This window comes from Lonchura striata, chromosome 2 (assembly GCF_050655825.1).
Source record: "Lonchura striata isolate lonStrDom1 chromosome 2, ASM5065582v1, whole genome shotgun sequence".
Taxonomy (NCBI): Eukaryota; Metazoa; Chordata; class Aves; order Passeriformes; family Estrildidae; genus Lonchura; species Lonchura striata.
In genome coordinates, this window is record NC_140704.1 from 54,928,847 (window position 1) to 54,945,477 (window position 16,631).

At 42.4% G+C, this 16,631-nt stretch overlaps 1 protein-coding gene across 1 annotated transcript in view; it reads left to right on the forward strand.

Annotated features, from left to right (window-relative positions):
• The first annotated feature begins 2,935 nt into the window (after window positions 1-2,935).
• Window positions 2,936-16,631, forward strand: part of ITGA9 (integrin subunit alpha 9) — a 218,071-nt gene continuing 204,375 nt past the window's right edge. The window contains exons 1-3 of the mRNA XM_021546471.4: window positions 2,936-3,233; window positions 11,399-11,526; window positions 12,751-12,857. Of these exons, the coding sequence (XP_021402146.3) occupies window positions 3,067-3,233; window positions 11,399-11,526; window positions 12,751-12,857 (402 nt within the window). The 5' untranslated portion in view covers window positions 2,936-3,066. The remainder of the gene's footprint in view (window positions 3,234-11,398; window positions 11,527-12,750; window positions 12,858-16,631) is intronic.

The window sequence follows — 16,631 nt, forward strand, 5'->3', positions numbered from 1 at the left end:
TATTGTCCTTGTCACTGCATTTGGATGTCCCATTGCTTTCATAAATGGCATGCCAGAATTTTATCAGCTAAATCTACACCATTGAGACACACAGTTTCTGTTTCTGTTTCTGTTTGGACTGACAAAATTCCTGTTGAATTAAATGTTGTGAGATGATTTCAGTATTTAGATGTGCAATAAAAGAAAAAGGATGGAAGTACCATATTCCTAGCCTTTCCCTGGATACCCTTCCTTGCAAAGAATGGAGAGCTGACATTTTTATGGACTGACAAAATTTTGTATGTATCACTTCTAGTTGAAATAAGTCCTCCCAAGAGCACTCTACAACAAGAAAGACAAGTGTTCATTCACCTCGCCTAGTTGCTTTGCTTCCCTCCTCCCTCTGGAGAAGGATGAACACATTGCTCTCTCTAGCATATCATCCACATTTCTTTTAACTTGGTTTGAGAATTGCCTGAGCACCATTTAGTGCCCAGGTAATTAACTGAAAACCCCCAACACTTTCTTGCTTCAAAAGGCAGAGATGTGACTTTCTGTGCTAATGAATGATTGTGTGTCATTTGTGGAATTTGCTTAATTGAGGCGTATTGATTTTCTGCCTAAATCAGATTACTTTTATCCATATTGATTGCACCGTTATAAAATCCCTGTGAAAATCTTTCTATTAAATGTTATAAATCTCCCTGCTAATATGACATAAATTCCTTGCTGTTTCACTTGATGTGCCAATAAACAAATCAATTCTTGCAGTTTGATAATATACCTAAGGCTGAAGTTACTGATAAAGTGACTTTCCCTTTTTATTTGATAGTGAGCATTGTGGCACTGAGATTTGACTGAAAAATTTTCACTTCTCCGTAACCCTGGTCATAGTTAGATGAAGGAAGACTCACACTAATCCAACCTTTTCCCAAGCCACCTTGAACAAGCACACTAAATAAGTATACCGCTAAGCTGCACAAAGCCAATATAAAACAACTTGGTGACTGGAAACATCCATTCCTCTATTTTTTTTTTCACCACCAAATTGTGTAATTTTTACTTCTCTATTTAACCTGTCCATGAAATTTTCTCTATTAATGTTCCAGCATCACAGTCAACATCAAAAATGTCAGTTTCTAAACAACAATATGTACATGTGTCACCAGAGCACTTGCTCTGAGGGTAATGCTCAAAAGCAATGATTACAATCAATCTTCTTCCTGGTGAGGATGCTCCCTTGCAGAAACAGGCTATGCATTTGAAAGAGCCACATGGATATTATGAAACAGCTTACTGAAACTCCTCACCAAAAACAAATCCTGGTGCAAACCTTTTACAGAAAAAGAATTACTCTTTCATCAGGAACTTCATTCTCTGAAAGATTAACTTGCAAGAGTGCTTTTCCATGACAGCTCTCCAAGAGCCTCAACATTCAGCAGTCTTCTCTGGATCTCATTGATGTCATCAGAAGCAAATTACGCATTAATCATTGTGTGCATATGCAAGAGGTACCTGACCTGGCTGCAAATCTCCAGTGACCTGCCACAAGTGGCAGTTCCTGTTGTATCAGAGTTCCTGGCTCTGCTATTCTTGCGTTTCCCAGTACTTACTCTGCTTCTCCTGGTGCACCTTCTTATGTATGAGGGATATACATTGAATTAAATAGTCAAAGCCAAGGCTAACAGAAACATATGAAAGTCACAATTATCTGTGAGATTCTGGGCTTGATCCTCAAAAAGTATCTAAACAAATGAATCCTGAGCACTAAAATATACTGCTTTTCACTTTAATAAAAGGATGGGCTTTGTGGGCCCAAAGGTTTTCTTAGCACCTAACTCCCCTCCCCTTTCCTACAGAGTGATGATCACCCTTGTCTTATCCTCTGGAGTAGAGTATCTTCTTGCCTTTGCTCTTGCTCATCTGTTAGTGCATGTTTGACTGATTAGTTTTGCTCTCAGATTGTCAAACTTTTCAAGTTTTAGAACAGTTATTTTCAGCTTTTACCGAGCTACAAAAGTTGCTGCTTCTTTTTCAGACCTGAAGTACTTTTGCCGGAAAACACTGCGTCTGATTTTTTTACCCGAAGTATTTTCATTTCTGCTACCCTGAAAAAAGACACTGCCTCTCGTCATGGCTTTCCTTTTCCCAAGAAAATCTCCCGTGCTTTTGCGTGATGCAAATCAGATCTTCCATCTGTCACTCGCGAAGCATTCCCCTCCGCGTGCCAGATCCCAGCCGGGCTGGTAGCCTCAAACTAATGGAAGTCAGGACTGATTCCTCCACGTCTTTGCCCTAAACTTTGTGATTTCCCTCTTCCCCCTCCAGGCGCCGACCGGGGGAGGGGCTGCGCGAGAAGGGGAGTAGGCGGAAAAATGAAAGAAAGCCGTAGCTGACAGGCGGTGTGTGGAAGAGAGTGACGCCGAGGAGGGGCTGTGGGGCCGCGCGGGGCCGGGCAGCGGGACCGCCGAGCGGGGCGGGCGAGCGGGGCCGGGCGATCAGAGCCGGGCGAGCGGGGCCGGGCGAGCGGGGCCGGGCGAGCGGGACCAACGAGCGGGGCAGGGCGAGCGGGACCGGGCGAGCGGGGCAGGGCGAGCGGGGCCGGGCGAGCGGGGCCGGGCGAGCGGGGCAGGGCGAGCGGGGCAGGGCGAGCGGGGCCGGGCGAGCGGGGCCGGGCAGCGGGGCAGGGCGAGCGGGGCGGGCGAGCGGGGCCGGGCGATCAGAGCCGGGCGAGCGGGGCGGGCGAGCGGGACCAACGAGCGGGGCAGGGCGAGCGGGGCCGGGCAGCGGGGCCGGGCGAGCGGGACCGGGCAGCGGGGCCGGGCGAGCGGGGCGGGCGCGGCGCGGCAGGTACCGCCCGGGACCGGCAGGGGGCGCCGGCGCCACGGCCGGCCGAGGCGGAGGGGCGCGCGGTGCCCGCGGCGCGGGGCGCGGCGGGGCCGGGCCCAGACGCGGCGCGGGGCGGGCACAAAAGCGCCGCGCCCGCACACGCCACCTTGGAGTCGGCGCCGGGGCAGGGTGGGGTCGGTGGGCCCGAGTTCAGCGCTTAGCGGCGCCGGTACGGGCGGCTGCCTCGGGACTCGCACGATGCCGGAGGCGCGGCGGCGCGGGGCACGGGTGCTGTGGACGCTCCTGTGGGCGGCCGCGGTGCGCTGCTATAACGTGGATGTGGGTCGCCCCGTGATTTTCCGGGGTCCCAACGGCTCCTTCTTCGGGTACTCGGTGCTGCAGCACTACCACGACAGCACGCGGTGGTGAGTAGCGCGGCCCTACGCGCCGGGATGGGCGAGGCGCGGGCGGCGGCGGGGATGCGGCCCGGGGGTCGCCGCCCGGGTTTCCACCGTCCCTCCCGGCAGCCGCCCCCGCCCCGCACCGCGGTCTCTCCCCGCGCCCGGTCCGCCTCTTTGGGGTGCGGTGGAGGCAGAGCTGTGGGGCTCCGCGCTGGGAGCATTTTAACGCGGGGATGTTCTTTATGGGCTGGCAGCCGGCGCTTGGCATTGTGACCTAATTGTCCTCGAGCGCCAGCCGGCCCGCGGCCGATGTCTCGGCGCTGTGCTCGATCCCCCTTCCTCGCAGGAAATATTTAGCAGCTCACCGACTTGACTGCGTACGAAAAAGCGCCCGGGGTACGAAAGATGATGGTTTTTGCCGCGTTAATGGGAAGTGCTTCTAATAGCGGTAACCTCCACCGAGAGCAGCACACTCAGCGTCCACGAAGCCAAACTACCCGCACTCTGCCTGGCTGGGACAAAATTCCTTCGGAGGCTGAAGAGACGCTTCCAAATCGTAGAGGAAATGTCTGTGTAACTTAAAAAAAAAAATAAAAAAGAAGGCCGAAGAAAGAAAGTTTATCTACATCCAAAAATTTGTGAAACTGGCAAGCTTCTTGTTTTCCCGTTGGTTGAAAAGAGCATTGGACCATAGTCTGTTTGTTGTCTGGGTTAGAGGCTCTTTGTTAGAATTAAAAGTGATTGCTCTTAATTTGACCTAGCTGGTGTCGCCTGGTGCCCTTCTAATGTGAGTAGGAGCCACTGCTGCCAGTAAGCGTCCACAAAGCATGTCTTTATCTTTTTGTACTTAGATATTCAGCTATTGATGTTGGAACTTTGGTGCACTGTGCTTTAAATAAATGTATTCATTCTCTGGCATACAGTTCTTTAATAATTAATTTCTTTCACACCCTTTATTTCACAAGTAGTTCTATGCTCTGCATTTCTCCATAGTGGCTTTCATGGAGTATTCATTTTTAAGGACATATAAGAAGATTTCATAGAGGAAAAGCACCCTGAGAGAAGAAAGGCTCTCAGTTTAAAGCAGTGCTTAACTTAGGTCAAGAGTCAATGAAGGGTGCAAAAGCTGAAAGGAACTTCTATTCAACACAAGTTGCTGAGGATTCAGTGGTGTGACTGAAATGCTGATCTACTGCAGTGTGGTGGGGAAAAAGTGGTAGAATTTGTTGCTTCTTATGTAGGTATCTGTCTTTCTTATTGATAATATGAATTATCTTCATATAGCACCTGCTGGTGTAGTATTTTTTGAAGGGAAGGTGGACTAGGGAGCGGGCTCTTGGTGCTAGCCCCACTTCATTTAGAAACCTGCTGGACTCTTAAGTGTTGGGTGTCTGTCTGAAGGCAGGGATCTGTTAGAAGTCTGGTGCTCAAAATGAAAATCCCCAGTTATGTAAATTCAATTTTTTTTTGTTTGAAAATGGAGCTGATTCATGGTGCCTTCACTGTGGCATCAGAAGAAAAAAAAAAAACAACCCAGACCAACCAAACATCTAAGATCATTATTTTTTTTAAATAAAAAAGTTTTTAAGCCTAATACCTAGAAGGGTTAACAGCATCTTAATATTTTGAGCATCAGCAGTCAGAAGTCATGAGGGTGGGATTGTCACCACTGATGGGAATGCTTCTCTTTTCATTGTGAGGTTAAGAAGTTTGTTTTCATGGGTACTTCAAAATCCTGTTCCCAGTTGACACAGGGATAACAAGTTGGGAGAAGAGTATTTTTATACTCACCTTGATTCTAGTGTGCTATATACAGTTGTGCTTGTAATGCGTGTGTGCATCCTAAAGGTCAATAATGAATCTCTTAAAAGTATATGCAGCCTCCTTCCAGTTTGCTGAAGAAGCTGCTCTTAAGAGTCAGGGTTATTATTTGTGTCAAGTTTTTTTTCTTTCTTCTTGTGACTTTTATATACCCAAGGAAGGGCTATTATTTTCAGTTTTCTCATGTTGATTGGGTCTGTACACTGCAATGGGAAGTTGTTAAAATAATTTAACTTTAGACAGTGCTATTTTGGGCATTGAAGGCTTGCCCAGTGAGTTTAGCACTATCCGAGTCTGCAAAATTGTGATTGATCTAGTCTGAGGCTGACAGGGCTCCAGCCCATCTAAAGTTATTTATTATTTTAATATGCTCTCAAGAATTTGAAGGTATTCAGGGAACTCTTGGTCTTCATTGCTTGTGAGCCTGATACTCACCTAATGTACTTCTGATCATGAGAGCTGTCCTGTTTTCCGTAGCCTCGTCTGTGCGCTGGTGTGTGTGAACATACTTGTGTGTGTGTGTCTATATATATAGTCACCAATTTATATTAAGATGGTATCTCTCATGGCCACATCTTCCACGTTTCAGCTTTTTGTTTTCCAAGACCACAAAGGCACCTGTCTGTATTGCCTACCTTAGGCCTGTGGGTTTCCACTAAGCTGGTTCAGGGTTTGGTGATTCTTTCAGGCTTTATGTGAGCCAAATATTCATGTAGAATGAAAAAAAAGGGAAGAGGGGATATTTGGTATGAAATCTTACATCAGATAAATGTGAATAGTCAGGCTGCTGCACACAGGAATTACAACTGGGAACTGGTTGTTCAGCCGCCACTGCAATAGTGGAGCTGTCAGTGCCTTTGACATTTTCTGCAATAGTTGATTGCAACGTTGGTTCCATTGAGCTGTTTTTGCACATTTTCTTGTCTCAAGAAATCAGAGAATCTCAATAGAGATGTGCTGAGATTATTGTATTTCTGACAATGTCTGCTTTTCCTTCCTTAAGTGGGTTTTATGGCTGTAAATCTTGACAGGTTTACTCAGTTACCCATCATTGCCATTTTCAGCAAAACCAAGTGGCTGGTTACATTTACAGCAGGGACAAGCTGAAGTGCTTCTGCTCTCGGGATATAAAATTATGAAACTTGGTGTAAGAACTCAAAAAACAATCAAGAAATGACCCCAGACAGTTAAAAAAGAAAAAAGAAAAAGAACCAACACATTTTTTCCCAAATAAAAAGTGGTAATAATTTGAAAACTGATTCTTCTTTTTTAAAATGAATGTTACTTTAGTCTCTCCCCCTTTCCCTCCTTATAACCTCTTCTTGCTGACACCCTCAAATCTCTTAACAAGTCCAGGGTGACCATTTCATCTTGTCTGGCAAATAAAATGGAAAAGTAATGAAGTCAGTTTAGTTGCATGGTGTCCTGCTGTGAATTTTACAATGAAGAGTGAGCCTGGTTTCTGTGCTGTTGCATCGTTCCTTCAGCCCTGCTCTTCACCAGTTTGTACTGCTGCCGAGATAGTGAAGGTTGATCTGCATCTTGGGCCACTTGGTGTGTGTTGTAATGCATGTCATGTAATCTTGTGTGAAATCAGAAGGAAGGCAGTCCAAAATTGGATGGAATAAACTTTCTAATACAATTTGAAACATTAGAAAGCAGGCATTCTTTATCTGCACAGGACACGCAGCTGATCTCTCCTTGTTCTTCATATGTTGTGTATCTTTACAACAAGGTACTTATCATAATCATATCTATTCACTAAAACGTGTTTCTTATGTAATACATAAACATCAGTTTCCTAAAACTATTTTGCCTCCTTCTGAAAGTCCTTTTATGGTTCTGGAGGTTTATTTGAGAGGGCTTTCTGGTGGTTGTATACATTGAATGCTTCAATATTAAAGGTGAACTTTAATAAACTAAAGGTTTTCTTGAACTTTTTCTTTGGGCACGTGCTATTGCTTCTTCTTACATAACTTGCCTGAACACTATAGGTCTCCTTATTTGTTTCTCCACTGGTTCCAGTCACATTTATCATCCTGTGTGTATCATCCTTTATATCCTTTCTTGTTTTTTTGTTTTTTTTCTTGTTTTTTTTTTTTTTTGTTTTTTTTTTTTTTTTTGCCAGCTTAGTCTTTAAGCTCTGTTCAGCAACTTCAGGGGAGCTGAAAATTTTTATTCTCTATGTTATTTACCAAAGGTATGGGAACAGATTGACCCATGGAGACTGGGTATTGTGTGTATAATCTAAGCAGTGATGCTGTAGATTATGCCATGGAATTTTGAGGAACCTGAGCTTCCTGTCATTGCTCATGGATCATGCAGCCCTTCTACTTCTTGCTCTGAATGTCATGGATAAAACACAGAGTTTTATTTTGGGTAATGTTTTTTTTTTGTTGTTTTTTTTTTTTTTTTTTTTTAAGAAACAGAGATCTTTCTAAAGGGGAGAAACTCAACTGAGATATGGTAGGGCACCTTTCTCTGGTATGCTTTTGAAATCATCTGTGGTATGTGAGGATATATAAAGAATTTTTTTCCCCTGAAATGTAACATTGCAATAAGGTGAAGTGCCTAGTCCTCAGTCTTTAAATTGTGATTGTGTAATCACTGCTGATGTGCTGTAGGCCAATGCTTAATGTGCTTGGCATATCTTCAGCCATTGGTCAGCTCTGCACTTTCGTTCACTGTTTGTTTTGTTAAATCCAACACTTAATTTCCAAATCTGTATGTCCTGAGGGTCAATCACCAGGGAAGTGATCATTACTGTTCTTCAGGAAGTAATTTTAAGGAGGTGTGAGTTTCATTGTGGCCAAGAAAGCTTCTTGTCATCCAATAAAATAGGCTGCTGCAACTCCTTCAGTGGCATGGTTTCCAGCCATGCAGCTGCGTAGTTTTCTCAATAAAGATGAAGATGTTTGTCATTGATCATGTGAGTACTAGTGCAAGAAGAGAAAGTTAAGTGGCATTTCTGCTTTCTCCTTCCTATTTTGGTTTAAACCCCAATACTTTTTTTCACAGAGCCAGTGGGATGAGGCTGTTGCTTAAAGATTTCTCTACACCTCAAGGAAAATGGCTGAAATGGCTCCAAACTCCCCTTCTCCTGTTCTTGGTTCTCTTCCTTTCTCCATAGAAAGTAACCTCTTTCTCTTGATGGGGTTTCCATATCAAGGTATCTTCATGCAGCTACTCACTAATATTCTAGGGGCTTCCCATAGAATAATATGGTTGTGGTGAGAACCTGCACTCATCAATAATCTCTGCAGAGAGTATTACTCACTGTAAGCCTTTTGGCAAAAGGCTAGAGAACTGCTGGTACCTGCTTGCTGACTGCCCAAGTAGTCATACAGCAGCCTTGGAAATCTGTACTGCCAAAACTAGTAATTTTAAATAAATGCTGGTTAAACTATTTGGAATATATTGGAAAGTTTTACTTCTGCTATCTGTATTTATATCTTCTGTGTTCATGCCAGGCAAGATTCCACAACACTGAAATAAGAGAAGACTCTATTAGACTCTAAGATTTTGTTTTGAAGTGTATTTCTGATTTGATACAGTAGCAGAGAAAAACACTTCTGATTGCAGTGCTGTTTCATAGACATTGCAAAAGATTTCAAAGGTGTTTTAAATATGCAGAAGAGATACAAACAGGTGTTTTTTTTTTTTCCTCCAGGAGTCCAAAAGTATTTAGATGGAAATAAGTTGTCTATCCAAGTCTGCTGGAAAGTCTCATTATAGTTAAATGGGTGACTTCCTTATAACAGTTAAGGCATTACTTACAGAAGCTAGTGAAAGAGTAACCAAGTCTTTTTGTTGACAAAGGAAATATTCCAGTCTCAAACCTTTGAATAAAATTAATTATTATATAACAAATACCAACCAAAAACTATGTGAACCAACAGAATGTCTCCTGTTTCCTTGAAGGTAACCATCTGAGGTCATGAGTGAGTATGGATCATGCTAGATGAAGTAGTAGCTCTGCAAAGGTTTCAACTGCTGGGTTTTAGGTGCAAGAGTGAGAGAATGGGACAAGATCCTAAGATGACATATTGTGTGCTATATGTGAAATATCAAATATGAATGCATGGACATTCAAGACAATCCAAAATAAATTTGCCATTGGACACATCACTGGCTGCTTCTTTCTGCTCAGTCCACATGAAGAAATGGCAATGTACATTTTCTTTTTGAAAGGTCTAATTGCTCAAGGCAGCAGTATTATGTGAATAATAGCCTACTCAGTTTGTTAATTATCAATTTTTCCCATTCATCTTTTTAAAGAGAGATGAAAATGCTTTGTAATTTAGGCTCCATTGTCTCTGTCTTTGGTATTGCAACCCAAGGTATCTTGTGCACAAGTTGCTAAATCATTTATTTTTCTTAAGTTAGAGCAGAACCTGTTTTAAACTGAAGTTCAGTGTGACCTGTGTTATCTTACTGTTATAACAGTTCACAGAAACATTCAAATTTCTACTTGGAACCTGTAACTCTTTAAGCTAGTAATGTTTATTTTTGTTAGCTCTTGTGAATGTCAATATGTGAATGTTATGCATTCATTGCCTGTATAAATGAAGTGACTAGCATTTGATTTTATATCTGCTGCCTGCCTAAGAGGATTTCCATTTAGTGCTATTTTCAAGCTCCTTTGCACTTGCTCCCCAAGGGTGCAGCCTTTGTAGGTTTTAATAGTTTAAGTATTTTGGACATTAATTCTCCTCACTTGAGAAAGCATGATATATGTTACAGAGGGCAAGAATGCAATTCCAACAGAATTCTCCAAATGAAACAGTTTAGCCTATGAAACCTCAGAGAAAATGGTCACTTAATATAGGGTTTCTCATATTTTTGTAAATGTTATCAGGTGCCACAGGACAGTTTTGTTGCATCCAACATCCAAGGTAGTGGGTCAGGAGTGGAGATGTGCTCCTGTTGTGTATAGATGAGGCTGTGATGCAGGAGAAACTCTTTTGGATGACTCAGGTTGGCCCTGGACAAGTGCACACCTTGTTCCTTGGTTCTCCTTGTGTGTACTGGGATGGTAATGATGAGTGGTGATTGGTGTGGAGCTTTAGATTGGAGGGTAAGGGAAAAGTTGTTAAGAACAGGGAAAACATCCATTTGAGGGTTGGTGCTGGGCTGTCCATCTGTGACTGGGAGAATTGTGTATGCAGACTAACTTTGCACCGACAGCTCTTTAGTGGCTAAACCAAGAGCACTGTCTCCTTGGTCAGCTGCTACCTCCCAGGTAGCAGCCTGGGTCTGCACAGGGGACTTGTGGAGCCTTAGCCTTTTAGAGATGGTTGCCCTTAGTTCCAGCCCTGGGCTTAACTTTAGTGAGGATTTTTTTAGATTCAGAATATCTGTCATATGTGACAGTACAAGAGAATTTGCAGAACTGTTAGTTAGCTACTTGGTACTCCCCACTGCCCTCCTTGGAGCTGCCCTCCTCCTGCTTAACCTCCTTCTTCCTCCTCACCAGCCCAGGTTTGGAATCACAACCACTTGAGAAAGATTGTCCTTTTAATGAGGAGACAGTGAAATACTTGTCCTTTAATACTTGTCCTTCCCCTGTAATCCTCCTCAAAAAGCATCCCTTAGGGCATGAGAAGATAGAAGCCTGGTAGTTAAAGAGTTTAACTAGATCCTAGCACAAGTGATTAAAAAGTGCTGACCATCTTTCTTTCAAGGGTGACCCTATGGTTAGAGCAGGCCATTGGTGTTTCCCAGAAACACTAGATCTCATGTGATATCCAGGTGAAGTCCAGGTAAAGTCTTCACAGCCTTAAAGATAAATGTTCATTGATAGGAGTGTATTGTGGAAGAGATATGCTTGTATTGTTGGTTTGATTTCTTCCTGTTGTTTATTCAAGATGTAATTATATAAAATGTTCTGAGAATAGGGTGTCTCCACTTTCTAAACAAGCTTACAAATCTTGGTCTGCCTGGCAAGACTGCAGCCAGCAGGAGGTTCAGATTTTATCTGCTTGTGGGTGTATCAGTTCTGGGATGATGTAGCTAAAATTGAGGAAAAATGGATGCAGATGCTGTTGTGCTCCTAATAATGCTATACTAAAAGCCTTTGGGAGGTATGTGAGGATGAGGGTGTGTCACTTTAAATGTGGTACAATCCTAATGGAAACTTTATTTGTTAAAAATATTTGTGCCTTCACTGTGGAGAAACACAAAGGCTTCACTGCCTTTATTGTGTGTGGTGTTTTCAGTTTGTGAATCAGTGTCATTGTTTTACAAGGTTGTTGAGAAATGTATTTTTGTCTAGTGAAGCTCTGGCAATGTGAGCCTTGGTGATGCTTGTTGATTTTTTTCCTTTCCTCCTGAAATTAATCACTTGTTGCTTTGTTTCTGGTTTCCAGGGTCTTGGTTGGTGCTCCCAAGGCAGAATCTAAATACAGCACCTCTGTTCAGTCCCCAGGAGCAGTGTTTAAATGTCGAGTCCATACCAACCCTGACAGAAGATGCACAGAACTGGATATGGGGAGAGGTGGGTAGTTATGATGTTGGGACAGCAGGAGGCAAAAAAATCCAAACTGCATGGCCAGCGGTCCTTCTTCCAACTTCAAATTGGCCCCAAAATATTGAGAGGCAGCCATCAGCCTTTCCAGATGGATTTTGAACACTGCTAGCAAAAGCATTGTATTCTCTTCAGCATTACAAAATAACATGCTAGTGGTGCTGGTGTCCTCTCAGTGACATTGCTTGCTCTTTCCAGGAGTAACCAGGTATATGTGGATTTTTCCCTGCTAAACCTGAGCTACTGTCTTTTTTTTCACCTGCTTCAGTGTAACTTTTCAGCATGTTGGTAACTATGTAAGTATTTTTGAGCGTTACTGCCTGTTCCAGGCAGTGCTGAAGTCAGAGTACATGTGATGACCCCAAGCAATGCAGTGATGGGCTCATGATACGTAGTGTTATTGGTAATGTGGTGAACTGTGGGTTCTCTCATAATACAGCAAATAATTTCTTGAGTTTACTTTTTATACGAAAGTGGTCTTAGTGAGACTGCTTGTATGCCATTGCATGGGATCAGGGCTGACTTCAGTTACTCTGATGAACTGTCTGAGGCAGGGGAAGGTGGAGGCCTAAAGTGGAATTATGATCTAAAACTTCCTGCTGGATAATGATGGTAAAGAATGAAGCATTTTAATACTTTGGTTTTCTTGGTGAAATGTTGCTTTTTCTGCTTTTATTAAAAAAAGGCATTGTTCATCTTTTCATACTTACACTGAGTAGAATTTCTGTTTATGAAGTTTACATGTGTTAAGACAGTGTTTTGGCTAAGTGGTTTGTCCTTTCCCAGATTGTAAATTGTAATGGATTCATGCCTGCCTGACAGGACTGCAGATTTCAGTCTCATTTTTAAGTGCCCTGATCTCATTTTCAATATTGCATTCAGGGGTCAATCTGATACCTCTCCCATTGATTTAATGGTTTGATGGTTTATTTGAGTAGAGCTGTGAACATAATGTGATAGATACTGCCTACTGGGAGCAGGGTCTATCCTCAGCTGTTGATGTGTGTGGTGCCAGTTAAGAGTCAGAACATCGCCCCAGTTAATGCATTCAAGAAGTAATAAATAATCAGGATGCAGGGGGAAAGAAAAGCATTGTCAAATGTTTGATGGGCAGTCTTTTTTTGTCAGGATTCTTTGGTAGGTATTTAAAGCTCATGTCTCCTTGCCTTGCTGCCTTTCCCTTTTTTTCTTTAGGTAATTCTCGGGGCATGCTCTGTGGAAAGACCTGTAAGGAAGACAGAGATGATGAATGGATGGGTGTGAGCCTAGCTAGACAACCAAAGGCTGGTGGAAGTGTGCTGGTAAGTCCATACTATTCTTTGATCTCATTAAAAATGTAGCTACTGCCTGACTAAGCACATCAGATTGTGTTTGGCAGTGACTGATGGAGTCCAGAGTAAGAGACAGCAGACTCTCTAGTCCTTTCTTCAAGCAGAAGTGAGCCCCAGCCAGAGGATGTGATTTATAGAGGGAGGATTCCAAGCCATCACACCTGACTTGTGTCAGCCAAGGACTTCCTCCTAAATCTGAGGGTTTATATCTTTGAACTGAATAAATACAATTTACCTGGGATTCTACTATTTGTTCTTTTTGTAGTTTGCATGTGTTTATGTAGGAAATGTGAAAGCATACATTTGCCTTGAGCATATGAATTGCGTCTCAAAACTTACGGGGAAAAATGTAAATTGCTCTTTGTAGCCATAGTTTTCATTTATCTATATTAATTTCCTATTGACAAGGTAGAAGAGTTGCAAATAGAGATGTCTTAATTGTGTGTGGATTGACTTATTGTTTTTGGTGTGGTTCCTATGCACATAGACAGGACAAGGAAAGCAGATGTGATCCTTAGGATGTGCAATATTTCTTTGTGAAACTTTTCCTGTGATACTGTAAAGAGTCCTGGGCAAAACCCTTTCTATAATGCCTGGGTATTTTACATTATGATTTTACATTTATTGCTTGTATAGATATTATAAACATCCATGGTTGGGTTCTGACTGTCTACCTGAGTGAGCATGTCTGCAGGGAAGTTAACAGAAATAAAAAGGAATTTGCAGCAAAATGCTGTACATATTATATGTGGCAGGCAAATATCAAGGTTGTATCAGAGTAACCTTGAGAGCAGTCTAATTCTAAACAGCACTGTTTGTGAATAGGAAACTTTCAGTTGGCCCCTTCTTTCCAGTGATACAGAGCCCTTGTATGTAACATCAAACTGTCAAAAAGCTGCTAGTGAGAAAGATTTTGTGCAGGGATTACCGTACCAATCACCTGGAAAAGGCAAGAGGACAAACCTGCTTCCCTCAAGGACTTTTTTTTAATATGTGCTTAGAGTACAGATGCTTATGCCCTAATCTTTGTGCACTGATTTCCCCGTGGGAGAGCAGGTAGGTTTGATACCTTTCTGTCACAGTATTGTGATATTTTTTCACCTCGTCTCTCTTGGTATATACCTTGTTAGTGTGATAGGGGCTACCTTTACTTTTCTTGGATGTTTTAAACATGTTCAGGACTAGAGGAGGGAGGGAGAAAGAGAGGCATAAATAAAATACACTGTAAACATATACAACAGAGGACAAAATTAAGGCATTCATGCTAGTCCAAGCAATTCATATTTTCAGGGTGTATCCTGAGCTGTATGTGCTGAGTTGTGTGTGACATCTGAGGAGTAACTTGCATTTATCAGGATGACACTACCCTTGAGGCATCCTTTTCATTGTACAGTCATCAGGCTGAAATAGAGAAATTAATCCTAATTAATTTTAAAAGGTTGTTCATACATTTTTTTAAGCAGCTCTTAATTTGTTGTCAAAACTATTGTTTTAAGAATAGAGAATTTGTGTATTTTGGTTCAAATGGAAACAGGTTGCAGCTGATGCTTAGGGGTCATCTCCCTAGAGAGAAGCAGTAATTGAAGGGAATGCTGGTGGGGCAAAAAGTCAAGCAACTGCCAAGCTGGGTGCTGGCTGGCTGATTGGAGGCTACAAGGGTGAGAGACATGGGCAGTCTCGGATTAGGGCTGAGGGAGTAGAAATTTCACACATACAAGGGTGAGAGATATGGGCAGTCTTGGATTAGGACTGAGGGGGTAGAAATTTCACACATAAAGCAGGTTAAAAGTGCAAGTTAAAGTAGGTAAAGTAAAATACACAGCTGTAGTGTGCTTATTCCAGTGCAGTTTAGGCTGGTAAAATGTCTCCACAAGTGACACTGATTTAAAACAATCCTCATCCAGGCATCTGACAAGATAATGCTGCCCCTCACTATGTAGACCATGTCCAGATGCCAGAGAATATTTAATTATATAATTCTTCTTATTATCTATCACCAAAGTCTTAAACTACTAATTATATGTCTGTGTGCATATGTGTGTAAACAGAGCCTGAAATGAATGCATACAGATTCTTTTGTGGAAGGAAATTACCTGGATGTTTAAGGTCATTGTTGCTCTCTGTTTTGAGAACTTTTTACTGCAAAAGATTTGTGATTTTCCCACAGATAGTTTTCCATGCATGTGCTCTTCTAATTTTAAGGATTAGCGTTTCTTTAAAATGTAGCTTTTCTTTGAGGCCCATTTGAAAACTGGTTTTCTGAGACGATGTGTCTGAATATGTCTTCATAGCTGTATTTGCCAATTTTTTTTTAATTGCTAGATAACATGAATATTTGTTTAGTTAGGAGTGTGTAGAGTCTGCATTGTCAGACATTACAGTTCTATTTACTGTATCCCCTCCAGGAATTCCTTTAAGTCAGAGTAATAGCTTTCTGGTCAGTAGCCCTGGGTGGATTGTTTTTTCTTTTCCATAAACAAGTGTAGTTGACTGTGTGAAATGTTCATGTTCTTGGCACCCTGTGTTAGATTAACCAGTCACACAGTTTAATTGTGGGTTGTATAAAGAAGTTGATGCTTTTGTTTTGTAGCTGCTTAGTGGCCTAAATTTTTTTCTTATCAGCCTTCCCCAATTGCCTGATAAGAGTACCAGCTACAGTGGCAATGGGGCAGTAGGGAAAGTGAGGAGCATGCCAGAGGGCTTTAGTTGGTGTTTGGTAAAAGGTGGATTGTGTTTGAGCTGATATTGTGCCAGGATGTTACTAAACCAGAATTTGGTATTTGTGTGATGGATTAAATAATAAAGTATCAAACAGTGAGTATATAAACAAATGTAGGAGTAGGATTGAATAAGAAAGTTTCTTGTCCTTTGATATACTATCAGTCAGTCTGCATTAATCTCAGTACTGCAATAACATATCTGAGATTGCCCACTCTTTCCAAACTGAAACAGTAAAATTCCTCCTTTTACTTTTGTTGGGAGAGGAACCAGGGGTGTTGCACTGTGACTGGGAGATGAGTTACATCCTTTGGTCTTGCTCTTTCCAAATACCTGCCACTTCTGTCATTGTGTTGCTCTTCCTGTGGAGCAAAGCTGGTGGCTGCAACAATATGCAAAAGAGTCAAGCGTCAGCAGTTTTGAAATGGCCTGTTCATTATATTGCAGTACTGCAGTGTTGGCCATCAGTAGATATCTCATATTGCTTTGCTCAGAAACATTTTATTTTGCTTCAAGGGTTTGCATAATTTCTCCCCTGTTCTGTGGTAGAGCTGGAACCTGTATGCCAGCAGCAGCTGCTGAGCACCAAAGTATGCTGGTGGTTTCCTTATTGCACAGGGATTTACCTATAACTTGCATCTGAAATAGGGTGCATAGGCTGTCAATTGTTTGCAATTGCCTCAAATTCAGGGGACTCACTTCTGTTCCAATGACCTCTTCAGACATGTGCTGTTTCTGCCAGAGAAGGAAGCCTGTAGCCACATCACCATGCCTTGGAAACGTTGAGTGACAGTGAACTGTAATCAACTCTAAATGCTTTTGAGAAGACAGAAAAAACAAAATTGGATGTGTTGTGGTAGGGAGACAAATGTGCTGGTTGTCTGGCTGCAGAGAAATGAGTTTTGAGCAGGAAGAGGAGCTGCTGGACTCATGTTGACTGTAAAAATGTTAAATTCTGTAGCAGTGGCACAGGAAAGTCTGGGGAAGCACTAACTCAGGTAACCAAGGAAAGTTCGTGCCTTGAAG